We start from the raw sequence: 19,361 nt of genomic DNA, 5'->3' as shown, positions 1-19,361 counted from the left end.
AATCAACACTATCGCAAGAACACACCAGTTAAGAAATATAATGAAAATTAATAGTCAACTTATTAGAAACCAAAAATGTAAAATCAGTGTGAAGTTTTAAAGGTATTTAAAATCAAAAGTGATGGGCCTGTGGAAAGTTTAGAGAAAAACAGTCTAAAAATAAATCAATACAAATATTGATTGATTCATTTTACTTAAATACAAAGATAAAGATAAAAAAGACTTTAAAATGTAATGTAAAAGAAGCTGATTTTCCCCTTCAAATTTTCCCCAATATTTTTCACAATATAAATTGAGTTTGTTTATATTTATTTATTTAGCCTTTTATATAGGGTTAGGGTCCCTGATAATCCCATTTGGGGGTTAATTGCATGTGAAAGATTGAAAACCTCTTATCTTAAACACATTTTAGTAAAGATTAAGCAAAAAAAAAAAAAAAAAATAGTAAAATCCAAACTTGCAGAAAATGTATGCAGGGTTTTATTTTATTTTTTTGTTTTTATTTTTTTTAAACTAACAATTAATATTAATATTATAGATTATTTTTCCAAGATTCTTAGCTCAAAAGAGGTCCATGGGTTGATTTGTTGTTTTTCTCTGTTGATGGGGAAAGACCCAACAACAGAAGGAGCCAATCAACTGCAAGCATGCTTCACTACAACCGACCTGAAACGGACCTGATCTGTTTGACCAATCAGGGCGTCTGCATTTTAAAGTAGCTGCAGATATCGCCGCCTCCAGAGCCACGTGACCACTGGGCAGCGCAGATCCCAAAACCAATCAATGTCGCTGCCTTTGCAAAATAAAAGTCGAATTCGATCGTGAATGAAATTTGTGAATGTGTATTAATTTGATTTGTTCGGGGAACTGAAATTAGAAGACTAATGTCAAATAAAATATATAATGTTATTGAAATATAGTAATATACTATTTGTTTATTACTAGTTATAATAAACAAATAATATATTACTATAGTAGTAATATATTATTAGTTAATTGTTCTTCCTATTATTATGATGTTCTCTATCTATAATTTTGCTCATGGTATATTTCCGATTGTGTACAATTGTTAAATATATATATATATATATATATATATATATATATATATATATATATATATATATATATATATATAATTTTTTTTTTTTTTTTTACTGAAAATGTAACCATGTCTGATCCTAATTTCCAGTCTTTGCATTTCTCGTTCGCTTTTTTTAAATGGAAAGTAAAGTAAAATATTTCATGAGTATTATCCAAACAATTCATCGGCGTTTTAATTAATTCAAAACATCTTCACTCGTGTCACTGTGCACTGGGACTCTTATTCTGCTGTGATGTCGGTGTGGCTCCATGTTTTGTAGGCGTTTGTTGTTTCTCTCTTCGCTCGGGTTCACCGACGGGTTTCCATTTTCACGATTGGATTCAACCAGAACAACAATAATATGGATCCGGACATGGAGGACAAAACCCTGGAGCTGATGGTACGTGTGCGGAGCAGCATACTCGACACGGTCTGAATACGTGACGCTCGCGGTGCTGCGGATGTTTATATTTGTAGTAACTTAATGCGGTATAACGCGGGATAGAGGAGGAGGAGGAAGACAAAAACGCCGCCGCGGCCCGAATCGATGTGAAACATTCGACTTTTATCGTGCTGCGCTGTGATGATTGATTTTAGTTTAGTCGTTAAAGCGATTTTTCGCTCATGATTTGACGAGTTTGTCGCGTGTGAATGTCGAGGAATGGTTTGTGTTCGCTGGAGGATCGGAGCGGTCATTGCGGCACCGCTGCGCCACTGCGCGCCTCATATATCACAGTCGTTATGCGCTGTATGTATCAGATACATATGCACTATGAGGTATACAGACTTTATTCAAATAATACATAAAAAATAACCACATCACTCCACAACATCCGCTTATAACAACATATAAAATATATTAAACAATGTGTAGGCGCATCATATCACGTCCACTTTATTCGCTTCATATAGTAAACAATATGAGATTCATCAAATATCAGTTTATATTCGCTTCGAATTAATATATATGCGATTCATATATTAATTGTATTGTGATATGATCATTATCTATGCGCCATAAATCACCATACTCTTTTTTCTAAATTTATCTGTTTTAGCTTCATATATTCCCCTGCTATTCAAATAAACAATATGTAATGCTTCGTATAACATAGAATCTAATGAATTCTATACGTCTTATAATGAGCTTATATATATTAAACAATGTATGGCTTCATATAGGATAAACCATCTATCAGCGCGTTCCATATATCGCCTTGTCTGTATGAATATAATAAACAACCACCATCTCTTCATATCTGTATGAGCTTTATTTATTAATCTATATACGCTTCATATGCAGTCTAATATAAATGTAAACTTTTTATAAATCTAATGCAAGTAATAAATATTTACTTTTTATACGACCCTTGACCACAAAACCTTTTCAAAAACATTACCAAAAAACCTAACACTAAACCACAAAACAAAAAAAAAAAAAAAAAAGAGAGAGAGAGAGCGAGAGAGATATTTGCCCGAGATACAACTATTTGAAAATCTGGAATCTGATAGTGCAAAAAATTTAAATATTGAGAAAATCACCTTTGAAGTCGTCCAAATGAAGTCTTTGGCAATGCATATTACTTATCAAAAATTAAGTTAAAGGAAATTTACAAAATATTTTCATGGAACATAATCTTTACTTAATATCCTGATTATTTTTGACATAAAAGAAAAGTCAATAATTTTGACCCATACAAAGTTTTTTTTTTTGGCTATTTCTACAAATATTCCCGTGCTACTTATGACCGGTTTTGTGCTCCAGGGTCACATATGTGCTTCAAACAGTGTATATGCAATCTCTGTGTCACATATCATCTGTATATGCTTAGTTTTTCACTCTCTCTATGCACTTCATATCTCACAATCCAAATGCATTTCATACATCACATACAGTCCATATGTGTCTATGTATAGCTGCTGAATCTGAATACACAGAATCTGTATGTGCTTCATTTACCTTACACAACCTGTATGCCTTTAATTCACTCTGTAAACAGCCTTATATGTATTTAATACCACTTATATATGTCCTGGATATCATTTCATGCAGTTTATGTGCTTCATTTATCACAGTCTTCATGTTTATAAGCTATATTATGACTCTCTACATGCATGTGTTACAGAGTCTGTTCACTGTCCCCTTTGCATAAAAACATCTATTAAATGACTTATTAGTCATTTGTATGTTATTCACATTTACCAAACTGTCACATGTGCTATCATTTCTACACATCTGTGCCCTAATCAGTCATGCATAGTTGAATCTCTATGTAAATGATGCACACGAGGGTGTAACCAGTTCAGTCTCTCTGGATCTGTCATGGTTATGCTAGTCTTCATCTGGGGTCATGTTAGGTTGAGTTTAACAACAGCCTCTCTGTTAAAGGCCAGCTGCCTGCAGACACAGCGCCTGGTTTGTTTTGAATGGGATTTGGAGTTTATTCTTTTATTACTGGTTTTGGATGCAGATTTATGAATGGTTAATATTAGTATGAGGTCTAGTAAAATAGTAAAACATGAAATGGCTGAATTGTCTTATACAATGGAAAATAATTTAGTTTACACGCAAATAAAATTGTCACCATTTGCTCAGCTTCAAGTTGTTCCAACCTGTATATATTTCTTTCTTCTGCTGGACACAACAGAAGATATTTTGAAGAATGTGGGTAACCAAAGAGATTCTGGCCCCCATTTTTCCCATACTTCAGAAGTCAGAGGGGTCCGCGACTGTGTGCTTACCAGCATTCTTCAAAATATCTTCTGTTGTGTTTTAGTAAATGTAAAAAATTATATTAATTGAAATAAATAATTAAATATATATTAGATAAATCAAAATAATTTATGAATACTTTATATTTATAATTAATAGATTAATTTAAAGAAAATAATATGTATTTAATTGTATAATATAATAAATAAATTAATTAATAATTGACCATCTTTAGATGTGACTTCAGACTTCATTGAGTGTCATGCACAAACACACAGTCTTGAGTGTGTAAAGTCCATACTCTTAACTTGCTCATATTTTTAATGGAGTGCAGAGGTAGGAGCTTATTAGGCCACTCCCTCTTTTCCACTCCGCCTACTCATAATTGTGTTTTTGGTCAGTGTCTGCAGGAGTGTGTGTGTGTGTGTGTGTTGCTCACTGTTGCTCTAATACAGTTTTTTTTCCCCTCACTCTCCTCACTGACTCTTCTCTCTTTTCTCTTTTTTCACATTGTTTCACTTGTTCAACCCTCACGTCACTGCCATTATTTGCATGCTTCTGTCTTTCTTTCTTTCTTTCTGTTTATTCTTTCCTGTTTGCGTATTCCCTCTCTGTTCATCGATATGTTCATTCTTTCTGTCTTGTCCTTTCTATTGTTTGTTCTTTTCTTTCTGTCTTTCATTGTTTTCCTCCTTGGTTTACGGTTTACTATCATTCTGACTTTCTTTTGTGGGTCTTTGTTTGCTCTTTCCTTCTTTTTCTCTCTCCGATTTGCCTACCGCTCTCTCTCGTATGGCATATTCCCATTCTGTTTCCCCTTCTCTCTCTCTCTCTCGCTCTCTCTCTCTCACACACAGTGTTCTTTGCCTCGTTCTGTCTGGCTGGGTTGTTCGTCGGTGGCAGAGAGTCTGTGTGCTCTCAGATGCGTGCAGAGCCTCCCGTCTTCCCGGGCCCACAACCAGGTTCTGCTCTCCTCTTCTCTCCTCTTCTCTCATCTCCTCTCCGCTCCTCCTGTCTATCTGTCTATCTGTCTGTCTGTCTCACACACTGGTTGTGTGTCTGTGTGTTTGGCTAGATGTGAATTAAATGCATAGATATCTAAGTTTACTGAGCTGTAATTCAGTCTCTATAATTTAACCTGTTTTTTTTTTTGTTTTTTTTTGTGAGAAAACAGAAGAGGAAGTGCTGTCTGTCCCCCCCCTCTCTCTATCTTCTCTCTCTCTCTCTGCTTGTCTTTCTGTGTCTGCTTTAGTCTCACCATCTCATATCTGAACTTTTTCCATTGAGAAAACACACATACATTAAAAGTTTATTAAACAGAACTGTTTAATAACAATTTATTCAATCTTAAAGTGTCCCTGGTAGTATTTGTCAGCCCATTTTATTTAAAGAAACTGAGGATGCATTAAATTGATAAAAAATACGTTTATTAAAAAAAAAAAAATTAATGCTGTTCAAAAATATGAAGCATGACTGTTTTCAACATTGATGGTGATCAGAAATGTTTCTTGAGCGTCAAATCAGCATATTAGAATGATTTCTGAAGGATCATGTGACACTGAAGACTGGAGTAGTGATGCTGAAAATTCAGCTTTGATTACAAGAATGAATTATGTTTTATAATATATTCTTATAGAAAACAGTTAGTTTATATTGTAATGATATTTCACAATGTTACTGCTTTTACAATATTAATAATTAAAATTTTTGGTAGTGCTGGTTCCAGCCCCATAGTGCACTGCGTTGACCTCGGTTAAAAAAAAAAAAAAAAAAATATACCCTGAGATGCAGATGAAGTGAGAGAAGTATTAATTATAAAACGAAGTTTCTAATTCAATTTTTTACCAGAAAGTGTAGACAAAATAGTTCAGGGTATCAAAAAATGCAACATTCATGAATCACAGCATTATCTTTGTGACGTTCTATTGAAAAAAAACTCATCTGGCAGCTCATGTGTGAATCAGACAGTCAGTCAGTGTTGTTTGTTTGTGGTTAGTGTAGTTAGTGGGTGATGTTGCTAGTTGGTGTGGTTTTTGTGAACTTGAGAAGAACTGACTTCATACATCCATTAAATCCACCAAAATACCAGCTGATTTAAAGACATCTAAACCTCAAAAATAAAGTGAAGAGAAAAGATCCCGCTGCGTTTGAAACTCACAGACACAAACACTCACGTGAATATTTTGTTGTACTACAGAAATGTTCAGACAATTCACTCAAGTCACAGTACAAGTGTGTATTTACATCAGGTGTCATCGGTCTGTCTTCATCTTTGTGTTTCACTGTTTGCTTTGTCAAAGGTGCACATGCATGTACTTGTGTGTTTTTAACCCTTTGTGTGATTCCAGTTAAAGCAACAGTTCAGCCATAAATGAAACTCCTCCCACTCTTAATCAACCCCCCCCCCGCACATCATATTTTTTTTTATAATAGATTCATTGGATCTGAGAGAAGATTCAAAGTTTGTTTTCACAGACATCGCATTAGAGGTTTTTGAGAGCTCGATCTGTTTGTTTATGTTTGCCGTCTCTGTGTGCATGTTAAACTGCTCGTGTTTGGAATGTTCTACCCAGAATGCACCATTCAGACTGATTCTTTAGCTTTCTTTTAGTCAGACCCATGTTTAACACCCGTCTCTCTCTCTTGTGTGTCTCTCTGTAGAGCATGATGGTGATGGAGTCACAGAATAACACAGGTGACGTCTCACCCAAGAAGACAACAGTGTTCAAGGTGTGTGTGGAAAAGAGATATATGTACATTTACAGAGGCTAGTCTGTGATTTTATTCCCATCCGAATCCAGAATATCCGGAAAAAGTTTGTCTCCCACCACAAAAAAATTCCCAGCCGAATTGTTTTTTGACAAACACCAAGGTCATGACTCATGTGGTGATTTAATTGCCCTCCGAGTTTATAAGAAGAAATCAGTTGAGAAGCAAATTATGGTAACTCTTGTGCTTCACTGTAATGTGCGTGCCTTATAAAAATAGACTTTTATTTCTGAAATGCTGAAACTGTTTACAAGAATAATGTAACCACACCGATCCACTTCAGCGAGTGGGAGCAAAAAGACTACAAAGTTATGTACATTTGTGGCACCAACAGGTATGCAATACATTTTTCAGGTACTTAAATAAGTATATTATATACTTTTAGATAAATTTCAAATTTAGCCAATCATAAATTATTTAAAGTTTAACAATTGTGTTGTTTTTATCATTTTCATTAATATTTTAAAAATATATTTTTTTTATCTTTATATATTTTTTTTTGTGTTGTTTTTATCATTTTCATTAATATTTAAAAAATATGTCTGTAGTTTTTTTTTCTCTCTCTCTCTCTCTCCATACATTTTTACCCACTCTATCACTCCACTCTCCATTTTTTTTTTAGTTGACTTTGACTCAGGTTAAACTAAATTAAAATGAGAAATTAAGCAGCTAGCTGAAATAAAATAAGATTTTTCACTTAATGTTTGTTTTATTATAATTATTATTACTTTAGACTTTGACCCTGCCATGTTTTTTTTTAGTTGACTTTGACCCTTCCATGTTGCTGGGTTAAGTGGTTGATCTTACGTAAATAAGATGTTTTGTTGTGTTGCGTATTTCTTTTTAAAATGACATCGATTGTTTGGAAAATGCAAGACAGTAAAACCATTGCATACCAAGTTTCCTGATATTAATTCCTGATGTTATATATTGGTTGAATATGTGACTGACCACATAAGAAGAACATTTCCAAGTTTAAATCGTCGTCTGAAAACATACGTTTTTCAATTATAAAATCAAACTCTGGTTTGAAGTGTGAAGCAGTGTAATTTCAGTATCATTGAGATTTTTTTTTTAAACTTTTTGCTATATAAATATGGCTGTAGTTTATATTGTTTATATATAATAATTAACTATTTTATATAAACTATACTCAAAATAAAAATTTAGGTAAACTATTTTTAAACTTTTTGTTATATAAATATGGCTGTAGTTTATATTGTTATTTATTATTTTATTTTTTATTTTTATTTTTAGTTATCAAGTAGCTGAAATGAAATATATTGTGGTGGTATCTGTACTACCTTCTTTTTAAATTGATCTATTTTTCTATTTTATGTCTTTTCTGTGTATTCAGTTCGGGAATGGTTCAGTGGCAGGTTCGAGGAAGAGGATGTCGCAGGGGAACTTCGAGAAGGAGAAAGATCTGTGCACCCAGCTGTTTGATCAGTGGTCCGAATCGGATCAGGTGGAGTTTGTGGAGCATCTGATCTCACGCATGTGTCACTACCAGCACGGCCATATAAACTCATACCTTAAACCCATGTTACAGAGAGCTTTTTCTCTATTCATCCACGTTATTTTGTGCCAGGTACCGCGTTGTGCCCGAGAGATGTGTGGCGTAACTATATGTGTGTGGTGTTTATGTGTAGATTAGTATATATGTAAGCACACTGTGTGTGTGTCACATGTTATCCTCAAGCCCAAATCCTCCTACTACAACACATATATCACTAACATCACTTACACACACATCTGACAACATGTACCACAGTTTGTTTTTATGCTAGTTTTTTTGTGATTTTTTTTTATTATATTTTTTATATGATATGATTCTTGTAACCACATAAATAAAAAACAAACACAAAATAAAAAAGACATTGCTATATGTATATCATATATATATTATATTATATCATAATAGTAATCATATTTTTTTTTCTTTATTAGTACTACCCCTAAATAATAATTAATAATAATAATATATATTTTTTATTTTTTTTTTTTTTTTTTTTTAGCTTTTTATTTATAGCAAAAATAAACGATGTATAATGCTAGTGTGTGTATACACATACATATAACATTTTGTGTGCTAGTGTATGTGTAAAAAATATTTGAACAACATTAACACAGGATGGGGGGATATATTTATATACGATATAGTTGTATATGATTATTTTCTAGATATACTTGTAACCAAATAAAATAAACAAACAAATAAAAAAAAAATTTTTATCTTTTGCTATATCATATATATATATTTTATGCTTATTCAGGGTTTTTAGCAACTTTACATAGAAACACAATAATATGTCTGCCAAGTACTATTCCGATTATGTCCCACCTTATATATATTATGTGTTCTATATTAGAATTATATAATACCACCACCCATTAACTTTATCATTATATTAACACATATATATATAATATATTATAATATTATATAAAAGCTTGCAAAATAAAAAAACAAAAATGCTATATTTTTTCATTATCGTCCAACCGTAATATAAGTAGGCATTTTAGCATATTATAGGCTTATATTCATATATGCATATGTATGCAGCCCTCACAAAGCTCTTGCTATTTTGCACATATTAAAAAACAAATAACCATCAGGCGTTCACCGTTCCGCCACACACACGATAATATATGTGTCCTGTGTGTCTTCTGCCATTGCTGCACATCGTCGAGGCGACACCAGCTCCTCGGCACTGAATCTCTACAGCTGTACTCTTGAATCAGGGTCTGGATCACATAGCGGAGAACATCCTCTCGTTTCTCGACGCTCGTTCTCTGTGCTCTGCTGAGCTGGTCTGTCGAGAATGGCAGCGGGTCATTTCAGACGGGATGCTCTGGAAGAAGCTCATCGAGAGGATGGTGCGCACAGACCCGCTGTGGAAAGGCCTGTCAGAGCGCCACCAGTGGTAAAAACACACACAGACGCTCATGCTTTGTTACTCTGAGCAAACGTGTAAAACTGTGCAATCTTCTTTTAAACTCGTGATTGTTGTTGTAAAAGACAAGTACAAAATGATATGGTCCACAAGAATGTTATATTAAAATAATGTATATTAAATATTTAAAATTAAATATTTAAAATATACATATGCGTGTATATTAAAATACACAGAAAATGCATACAAAATTTCTGTGTAGTTTTTTAAACAATTTGTATTTTAGTTTTAGTTAAACAAAAAGAAAAAAAAAAATAAAAAAATAAAAAATATATATATATATATTTTAAGCTAACAAAAAAAAACAAACCTAAAATTGGAAACTAGCTGTTTTTAATGGTTTTAAATATTATATATTAGTGCTTAAATTTAAGCTAACCGAAAATAAGAAATGTTTACTTTGAAACTAGCTGTTTTTAATGGTTTTCATTTTAGTTAGAGATAATAATAGGCAGAGTAATAATTATAAAAAAATAAATAAATTGAAAATTGAAAATAAATGTGCTCGAGGTGTGCATCAGTAATTAAACAGTTTGTCAGTTATTCCTTATTAATACCATATAATCTGTCAGTCAGAACAGTGTTTCTTATTTGGCCTTTAAAAGCTCTTTTTTTTGTTGACTGCAAATTTGAACACATGCCTGAAATATTAGGACCATGTGCTTTGGTGTGAATCATAATTAGTGCTGCGTGTGATGATTGTGATTAATCACAAGGACTATCAGTCCTGTGAGATCATCGACAAACTGACAGTATTTTAAGTGTTTGTATGTAAAATATGTGTTAATATCAAACAATATTAATTAATCATGTATGTAATGAAGTTGGAGTGCATTCTTATTATTTATTTATTTATTAATTTAATATCTACTTGTACCATGTTTACCACACAGGATTATTATCATTAATGAAAACTTTTTCCTTACCTAATGAAATAAACAAAAATGTATATTTATTTCAACTTATTTTAATTCAGCTAGTTGCCAAGGTAGTATTAAAATAACTAAAACTTAATAAAAACTACGTAGACATATTTAAAAAAGACTATTTATCAAAGTTAACTAAAACCATAAAAAAAACATTAACTGTAAAACTGTTAAACAGCAACTTAAATAAAGTCATGCCATGCCAATCACCATAAACAGTTCAGAAACATTTGGGTTGTTTATCCTTTGCTTGTATCTGATTGGTGGTTTTCTTGTTTTCGTTCCCAGGGAGAAATATTTATTTAAGAACCGAACTAACGAGGTTCCGCCCAATTCATACTACCATTCACTCTATCCCAAAATTATACAAGACATTGAGGTGAGCGTCCATTCATTCCATAAATCTGTCCGTCCAGTTACAACCTCATCCATCAGATTGCCTTTTCATCCATCCATCCACCCTTTCATTCATTCAGACTCCTGTTTCTTCATTCTGTTTGTTTAGACTATTGAAGCAAACTGGCGTTGTGGACGTCACAATCTCCAGCGGATTCAGTGCCGGTCAGAGAACAGTAAAGGTGTTTACTGCCTTCAGTACGACGACGACAAGATCATCAGCGGCCTGCGAGACAACTCCATCAAAGTACCTGTCTCTCTGTCTGTCTGTCTGTCTGTCTGTCTGTTGATCTGTCTGTTGTGGTGATTATCACGTTCTCTCTGTCTCTGTCAGATCTGGGACAAACAGTCTCTGGAGTGTCTGAAGATCCTGACGGGTCACACTGGCTCGGTTCTGTGTCTGCAGTACGATGACAGAGTCATAGTGACAGGCTCCTCTGATTCAACTGTCAGGTACTTGCACATTAATATTGCAGTGCCATAATTGCTAACAGATTTTACACTTCTGTTTGAAAGTTTGGGGTCAGTTAGATTTTTATGTTAAAGAAATTAGTACATTTATTCATCAAGCATGCATTAAATTGATCACAAGTGACATAAAAGACATTTATAGTGTTACAAAAGATTTCCGATTGGAATGTTGCTCTTTTGAACTTTCTATGCATCATAGAATCCTGAAAAATAAAATGTAACATGGTTTTTATAAAAATATTAACATTTATAATAATTATAAATGTTTATTGAGCAACAAATCAGCATATTATAATGATTTTGGAAGGATTTCTGGTACTACTGTAAGGGTTCATGCAGGGTTATTGTAGTTAAACTAAAACAATTTATTAAAAAAATTCCTTATTAACTGAAATAAAAATCTATAAAAAAACATTTTTTAATATTAAAAAAAATCTAAAACATATTTAAACTTAGCAAAAAAAAATTCTATAATAACAACACATTTTGAAATTTAGCTAAAACATTTTTGATCTGAGCATTAGATAATTCTTTAATCCGTACACATTTTTCTAATTTTCACATTCATCTTTTTAAAATGCTTTCTAAAAATCTTTATCCAGTAGTCCTGAACAGCTATAGAAGTCTAAAAGTATGGGAGTCCTTAAGCCGGAAAATAAAAATATGATAATTAGTTTTAAGTGTTTCACATACATACTGCCTCCAGCTGAAGAATCTCCCTGGAAACAATGACCTCACTTCCCTAGAAGCATTTAAAGCTCCAGCCGGAGCTCTGTCACCTTTTCCAGTGCGAGTATGTGTGTGTTTCTCTCACCTGTGAGAGTTTGCGGGAACCAGCTGTACAGCTGCATAAATCAGGTTTGCGTCACTCCGAGTGGAAGCGCAAACGGCCGGACTTTTAACACCTGGAGAGGGAAGCGGCTTTGTAATGTGATGGTGTTTACAGAGCATTAACACATCAGTTGGCCGAGTTCAGCTGGAGCAGGATGTTTCAGCTGCTGGTGAGGTCGTTCACATGTAATTTACCGTCCATCCGTGTTTTGCACCTGCTGCGCTTGTTCATTTATGCCACTAGAGCTTTGCCTCTAACTTAGTTTGTTTTAATAACAGCTTTGCCAAAAGAGCGTAGCAGTTATTACAGGAGATATTCAGTACTTGAATTGTTGAAAGAATAGTATAGGAATCTATTATTTCTTCAAACCGTTTTGTTTTAAGGAAATTTTGTGCCAAAAAAAAGTTAAAAGGATGCATTAAATTGATCAAAAGTGTCAAAACATTTTATTAATGTAAAAAAAAAAAAACATTGATAATTAATCAGAAATGTTTCCTGAGCGCATCCTTTTTGAAGGATCATGTGACACTGTAATAATGCTAAAGATACAGTTTTCCCAATCACAGGAATAAATTACATTTTACAAAATATTCCAATAGAACAGTTATTTAAAATTGTAATATTTCACAATATTACAGTTTTTACTGTATAAAGAAAAAAAAAATAAACAAAAAAAAATCACACATATCAAAAACTTTTATAGAAAAATCATACTGAATTCAAACAATATTAAATATTAAATATTTTAATTGTAAACATTAGAAACAGACAGAAATTTCAGTTATCAGTGCACATTTAGTGCACATTTTTGTGTTCATACCTATTGAATATATATATATATATATTATATATATATATATATATATATATAAATATGTCTATATACATCAAATAAATAATCTTAATTAAATTTTATAAATTACATAAAAAATTTTTCAATATATTTTTTTAAATTTTATATATTATTTTTATAAATAATTTTAATTAAACTATTTATTATTTATGTTCTTATTTCAGTTTGAGTTATTTCAGTACATCAAGTTAAACTAGATAATTATTTTTATTTTATTAATTTTAATCAATTTCTTTTGACATTTTTATTTCAAGTAACAAAATGTTGTTTTGTAATGGTTTTAGTGTTAGTTTTAGTTAACCATAATATCCTCCCTTACAGTAGTTGTACTCGTGTTCCCTTCATAATGTGTCCTAATCTGCGATATGTTTCTCTGTCTGTCTGTCTCAGGGTGTGGGATGTTGTTTCTGGTGAGGTTCTCAACACTCTGATCCATCACAACGAGGCAGTTCTGCACCTGCGCTTCTGGAACGGTCTCATGGTGACGTGTTCGAAAGATCGCTCCATCGCGGTGTGGGACATGGCGTCTGCGACCGACATCAGCCTGCGCCGCGTGCTCGTGGGTCACCGCGCCGCCGTCAACGTGGTGGACTTTGATGACAAATACATTGTGTCTGCGTCTGGAGACAGAACCATAAAAGTGAGCGGGTGGGCGGGGCTTTAGTGATGGGTGATTGGCAGCTGTAGTGTGATGATGATGAAGATGAAAGACATTTCGAATGTTTGCAGGTGTGGAGCACAAGCACGTGTGAGTTTGTACGGACGCTTAACGGTCACAAGCGCGGCATCGCTTGCCTTCAGTACAGAGACAGACTCGTGGTCAGCGGGTCCTCTTATTAATTCATCAATTAATAAACTAATATAATAATAATTACAAAATCTTATTTAATTATTATATTGGGTTTATTTATTCATTTTTTAAATATTTTTTATTCATTAATAGATAAATGCAGTAAAACAGTAATCATTTCTTTATCATTACACAATAACAAAAAAAAAAAAAAAATTTAAATTTAAATAATAAATTTAACAATTAATTTGAAAAAAATACTCATTTTTAATGTGAATAATATATTTAACATTTAATTTGGTAAATTTTTCATTGGCATACACTTCCATTTAAATGGTTTATGAAATTAAGATTTTGTTTTTAAAGAAATCTCTACTCATTTAAAAGAAATGTTTTCTGTGTGAATATATTTTAAAATCGAATTTATTTATTTGATGCAAAGCTGAATTTTTAGCATTATACTACATCCTACTGCAGTGTTCAGGGTCACGTGATCTTTCTGAAATCATTCTAATAAGATGATTTGCTGCTCAAACATTTCTCATTGTTATCAGTGTTGAGAACAGCTTCCCTTTTTTTTCAGGATTATTTGATGAATAGAAAGTTCAAAAGAACAGCATTTCTTTAAAATAGAAATCTTTTGAAACATTGTAAAGGTGTTTAGTAACTTTTATCAATTTAATACATCTTTCCTGAATAAAATTTTCATTAATTTAAAATTCTTGGTGACCCAAAACTCTTGAAGAGTACTGTATTTGTAAGAATTCATGTATAAGGAGATACATAAGTACCTTTTATAGGAACTGATGAGTTTTATGCTCAGAAAAGCATCATAAAAGCATTTATGATAGACAGTATTAATTACTTAGAAAACATAGAACCTTCCCGTTTTTCAGTAAATTTCAATAAATATTGCTTAAATTGAAATCTTTTCCTCACACAAAACTATCGTAAGCATTCAAAACACTTGAAATATAGTGTATGAGTTGTGTAGACTTCTATTATGAATTTTTATGATGATTTTATTTTGTCCATGACCCCTCATACTGCAGTCTCAATTTTTTGTTTTCCACAGAAGGAAAAAGTCATGCTGGTTTGGAATAAGTAAATGATGACAGAATTTAAATTTCTAGGTGGACTAACCCTTTAAATGCTCTATAAAACCTCTCAAATTTTTAGTTTTCCACTAAAGAAAGAAAGTCATGCAGGTTTGGTATGAGTAAATGATGATAATTAAAATATCTATGAATGCTCTATAAAATCTCTCAAATCTTTAACATACGTGTGTGTGTGTGTGTTCAGACTGTGGGACATTGAGTGTGGTGCTTGTCTGCGTGTGCTGGAGGGTCATGAGGAGCTTGTGCGCTGCATCAGATTCGACAACAAGAGGATCGTGAGTGGAGCATATGATGGGTGAATAAACACACACACACACACACACACACTCAGTCACAGCACCATCTGTTACTGACAGGCCGTTCATCTGTCAAACGGGTTAATATCGTGCAGCCATAACTCACTCTCTCATTCTCGCTCTTCCTCTGCAGGAAAATTAAAGTTTGGGATTTACAGGCAGCTCTGGATCCTCGGGCCCCTGCCAGCACGTTATGTCTGCGTACACTCGTGGTGCGTCTGAATAATGCCATCTTCATATTTATGTTTTGTAATTTTTTTTAATAGTACTATTAATATTTTAGTTGTTGTTACATTCACCTATGATAAAACTTATCAACCACAAGATGTCACTACAAGTTTATTTTTTCTGCTAGTTACCTCAGTAAGTTTGAAATAATCATTAAGTTAACCTATTTGGGAATATGTTAAATATAATTCATACTTTTTAAATAAGCAGTCACCGAGTACTACTTTAAAGCCAGTTTGCCAAGCCACAGGCTACTAGAAATAATAGTAACGAAATCACAGGGACATATGGGAACTTAGTGGCAGCCTAAATAAAATGAATTAGTTAATCAGTTTTTGTTGGAATGGTTCACTGAAACAACTGCTTCACTAAAAGAATCTGATTCCTAGCTTTACTAATAAACAAACTTTGGAACAAAAGGATTCATTAAAATAATTAGATTCCCAAACTGATTGACTAAAAGAATGTGATTGCCAGCTATACTATTAAACAAACCTAGAAACAAATTGATTCACTAAAAGAATTGGATTCCTAACTTGATTCAGTAAAAAAATGAGATTCCTAGCTGTACTCTTAAACAAATAGTGTATATAGTAAATAGTTGTTTAATAGTATAGCTGGGAATCACATTCTTTTAAAGAATCGGGAATCACATTCTTTTAGGGAATCAGTTTGGAAAGAATCTAATTATTTTAATGAATCAGTTTGGGAATTCAGTTCTTTTAATGAAACATTTTATTTTCAAAGTTTGTTTAATAGGAAAGCTAGGAATTCTGATTCTTTTAGGGAATCAGTTTGGAAATCCAATTCTTTTAATGAATCGTTTTGTTTCAAAGTTTGTTTAATAGTATAGCTGGGAATCACATTCTTTTAGGGAATCAGTTTGGAAATCCAATTATTTTAGTGAATCAATTTTATTTATTTATTTATTTTTAAAGAATTGATTCAACAAACAGTTGGGTCATCACTGTATTTCTTTAACTCCCTGTGCTTTTAATGCTAGTATTTCTAGTAGCCTGCAGTTTGATGAACAAGCTTCAAAGTGGTTTCCCCAGCACTTGGTGACTGCTGATTTGAGAATCATGAATTTTGTTTTGCATACATTTCCATATACGTTAACTGAATCATTATTTCAGCAGCTGAGCAATTAATACACTGCAGAAACATGTGGGTAGGTCAGTAGTGTTGCTGGGTTTACTCCTCAACACCATACTCCCCGTTTCTGACAGACCTCTGCAGTGCTTGCATCTGCGTTACTGTATGTTTTCATGTTCCTTTAAGTGTAGTGTGTGTTGTCATGGTAACATCTCGCAGGAGCATTCTGGGCGTGTGTTCCGACTGCAGTTTGATGAGTTCCAGATTATTAGCAGTTCCCATGACGACACGATCCTTATATGGGACTTCCTGAACGTCTCCACCAATGGGCAGCCGGAGAGGCGATCGCCCTCACGGACATATACATACGTCTCCAGATAGCAGGTACACACACAGCCCAGAGTTTTCAGTCATTCGCCAGATCTGTATTTCACTATGTATGATAGTGTTAGGTTTAGTCTAGCTTTAACTGTGTTTGGTGGTTTTACATGTTTGTCAGAAAGCCCTGAGTGAAAAAAAAAAGCACTGATAGTCCAAAATCCTAAGTCTGACCATCTAGCATGTATTTATTTAAAGTCTTTCATTCTGTTTAGCTCTCATTAATACAGTAGTGTTTATTATAGTTTGTAATGTATTAATTATATTTAGAATATTAATGTTAAAACCATAAAATATTAAATAAATACATATTTTTCATTGGTAGTTTTATTTATCTATTTATTAGTTTAATGTCTGATTTATTCATTAAATACTTTACTTTAGTTGTTGAATTTCTGTTCATATTGTAATGGTTATTATATTAACAATGTATTTTTCCTAGTTTTGAAAATACATTTATTTATTTATTTTTTGTCTAAAATTCTATTCAGTTTTCTAGTGTTTATTATAGTTGTCTTTGTATTTTATTTGTTATTATTTTATATTTGTATTATTTATGTTAAAACCATAAAATATTAAAATATTTTTCATTGGTAGTATTTGTTTTCATTCATTTGTTCATTAAATAATTTCTGTTGTTTTATTTATTTATTTGTTCATTTAATATCTCAATAGTTCTGATTAATTTTAATCTATTTTAAAAAATATAATATTGAATATATTTATTATATATATAAACATCAAAACAATAAAATAAAATACTTTTCAAAATTTTATCACATTTAAACCTTAATAAAATGTTGAAACCTTAAAACAATTAAATAAAATATTTTCATAAATTTGTTTTCTTTTTATTCTTATTTAAATACTCTTCATATTATACAGGTTACTTTTTCATTTATTTGTTCTTTAAATACTCTTCTCTATAATTTTGTTTCTTTTTTGTTCGTATTGTAGCGGTTGCTATGTGATGCAGTTTATTTTTCAGTGTTTAGAAAATTTGTTTAAAGTGCTTTTGTCTGTAATTCTATTTAGTTTACATCCATATTATAGTCATTATATTGTTATTTTAAAACAATAAATATTAAATACAAAAACTGAGGTGTTTTTCCACGTTCATATTGTAGTGGGTATTATAGTTGCAATTTATTTTTCATTCTTTTAAATATTGATTGAATGATTTTCTGTCTCATCTGTTCAGGTGCCTCTTCTATGTGCCAGTGTGTCCTGGGAGAGCTGAGAGCTGATTGGTTGTTGGCCATGTCCGTCACAGAATGGTGCCTAAGGATCCGCCTCTTTTTCTCTGTCTGACTATAAACTTACAGAAAAACATACACAGATTCATGCTTTGCCAAACACACACCACTGGGTTTCAGCACTGTTCTGCTTTATCCAGTGGGGAAAAGACAAGCACAATCAAACACACAGACATTCAACAGCTTCAAAGCGTATCTGTACTATCACTGCTGCTCAGATAACCTGGAAATCTGCACTAACAAAAGCAAATACACACAAATGAAACACTGAAGACTGCATTCCGAGAGAAAGGAATAACGTATGAAGTGACGGTAAATGAGACTCAAAAAAAATCTGAAACAAAACAAAAGATTGCGGACTGCTGTGCGACGAGAAAGGACGTCTGAACTAGCAGCAAACCTTCTCGCTCATGGAACGTCTGCCGCCGCTTGGCTTTCCATGCACACTCTGCGTCTCTTGCAGACCAGGACACCCGGCGTATTGTTCAGGATGACGGCGTGCAGCAGCTAGGTCATTGTATGTGCCCTTGTCACTCAATTGTTCTGGTTTGGATTTCTCGGCTGCCTTGGCTTGCTCATCGAGGGCTGTTCTAGTTGTAAACAAAATTGTCTTGTCAGATTGTTGTATGTTTTAAATTTAATCATTTAAGCAGACAAATATTGTGAATAAAGTACTTGACCTGAAACATGCTTTACACAAGTGCACACATTTCTTGTAGTTCAAATGCAGTTGCGTTTTCCGCCCATTCTCATCTCTTTCATATCACCTTCAGATCAGGCAAAAAGAATGAATGAAAATAACCATACAAACCACCTTAACAGATCAATAAAATAATGACATGTTTATAGCAGCTACCCAAATGATAACACATGTTTTAAAGTCACAGAAGTGTGAAGGAGACTATCGGCAGACGTGTGACCGGAGACTATCGTCATTTGTACGAGCTTCTCATATACTATTATTGTTTTTGTTATGTTGAATGTAGATTGATTATTGGATTTTTCATTTCAGTTTGAAATTTGAAGAGCTTATTTGTAGTTTGAGTTTTTTTGATTTTGGTTATTGGGGTTTATTGGGATAGTTGTTAACAGTTATACAGTTGTATCTATATATATTATATATATATATATTATATATATTATATATATATATAATATTTACATGTATTCTGTGTGAGTTCATTTAGTTATTTTAGTAT

At 32.6% G+C, this 19,361-nt stretch overlaps 1 protein-coding gene across 1 annotated transcript; it reads left to right on the top strand.

Annotated features, from left to right (window-relative positions):
- The first annotated feature begins 1,327 nt into the window (after positions 1-1,327).
- LOC109073485 (F-box and WD repeat domain-containing 11-A-like) lies at positions 1,328-18,247 on the top strand. Its single transcript, XM_042737914.1, has 14 exons — positions 1,328-1,484; positions 4,655-4,759; positions 6,459-6,527; positions 7,924-8,157; positions 9,312-9,493; positions 10,738-10,828; positions 10,955-11,092; positions 11,180-11,298; positions 13,392-13,641; positions 13,731-13,840; positions 15,085-15,204; positions 15,339-15,417; positions 16,748-16,912; positions 18,108-18,247. The coding sequence occupies exons 1-13, from the start codon at positions 1,446-1,448 to the stop codon at positions 16,907-16,909; spliced, it is 1,698 nt and encodes a 565-aa protein (XP_042593848.1). The 5' UTR covers positions 1,328-1,445; the 3' UTR covers positions 16,910-16,912; positions 18,108-18,247.
- Positions 18,248-19,361: the final 1,114 nt, after the last annotated feature.

The sequence above is a fragment of the Cyprinus carpio genome, chromosome B14 (assembly GCF_018340385.1).
Source record: "Cyprinus carpio isolate SPL01 chromosome B14, ASM1834038v1, whole genome shotgun sequence".
Lineage (NCBI taxonomy): Eukaryota > Metazoa > Chordata > Actinopteri > Cypriniformes > Cyprinidae > Cyprinus > Cyprinus carpio.
Note: the sequence above shows the minus strand (reverse complement) of the source record. Positions and strands in the feature narration are given on the sequence as shown.

Bases quoted from the DNA above. Each gene is read 5' to 3' on its own strand.
- LOC109073485 (XM_042737914.1), top strand. From the start codon at position 1,446: ATGGATCCGGACATGGAGGACAAAACCCTGGAGCTGATG. The intron at 1,485-4,654 runs GTACGTGTGCGG...TCTCACACACAG, and splicing joins ACAAAACCCTGGAGCTGATG to TGTTCTTTGCCTCGTTCTGT. The intron at 13,642-13,730 runs GTGAGCGGGTGG...GAATGTTTGCAG, and splicing joins CTGGAGACAGAACCATAAAA to GTGTGGAGCACAAGCACGTG.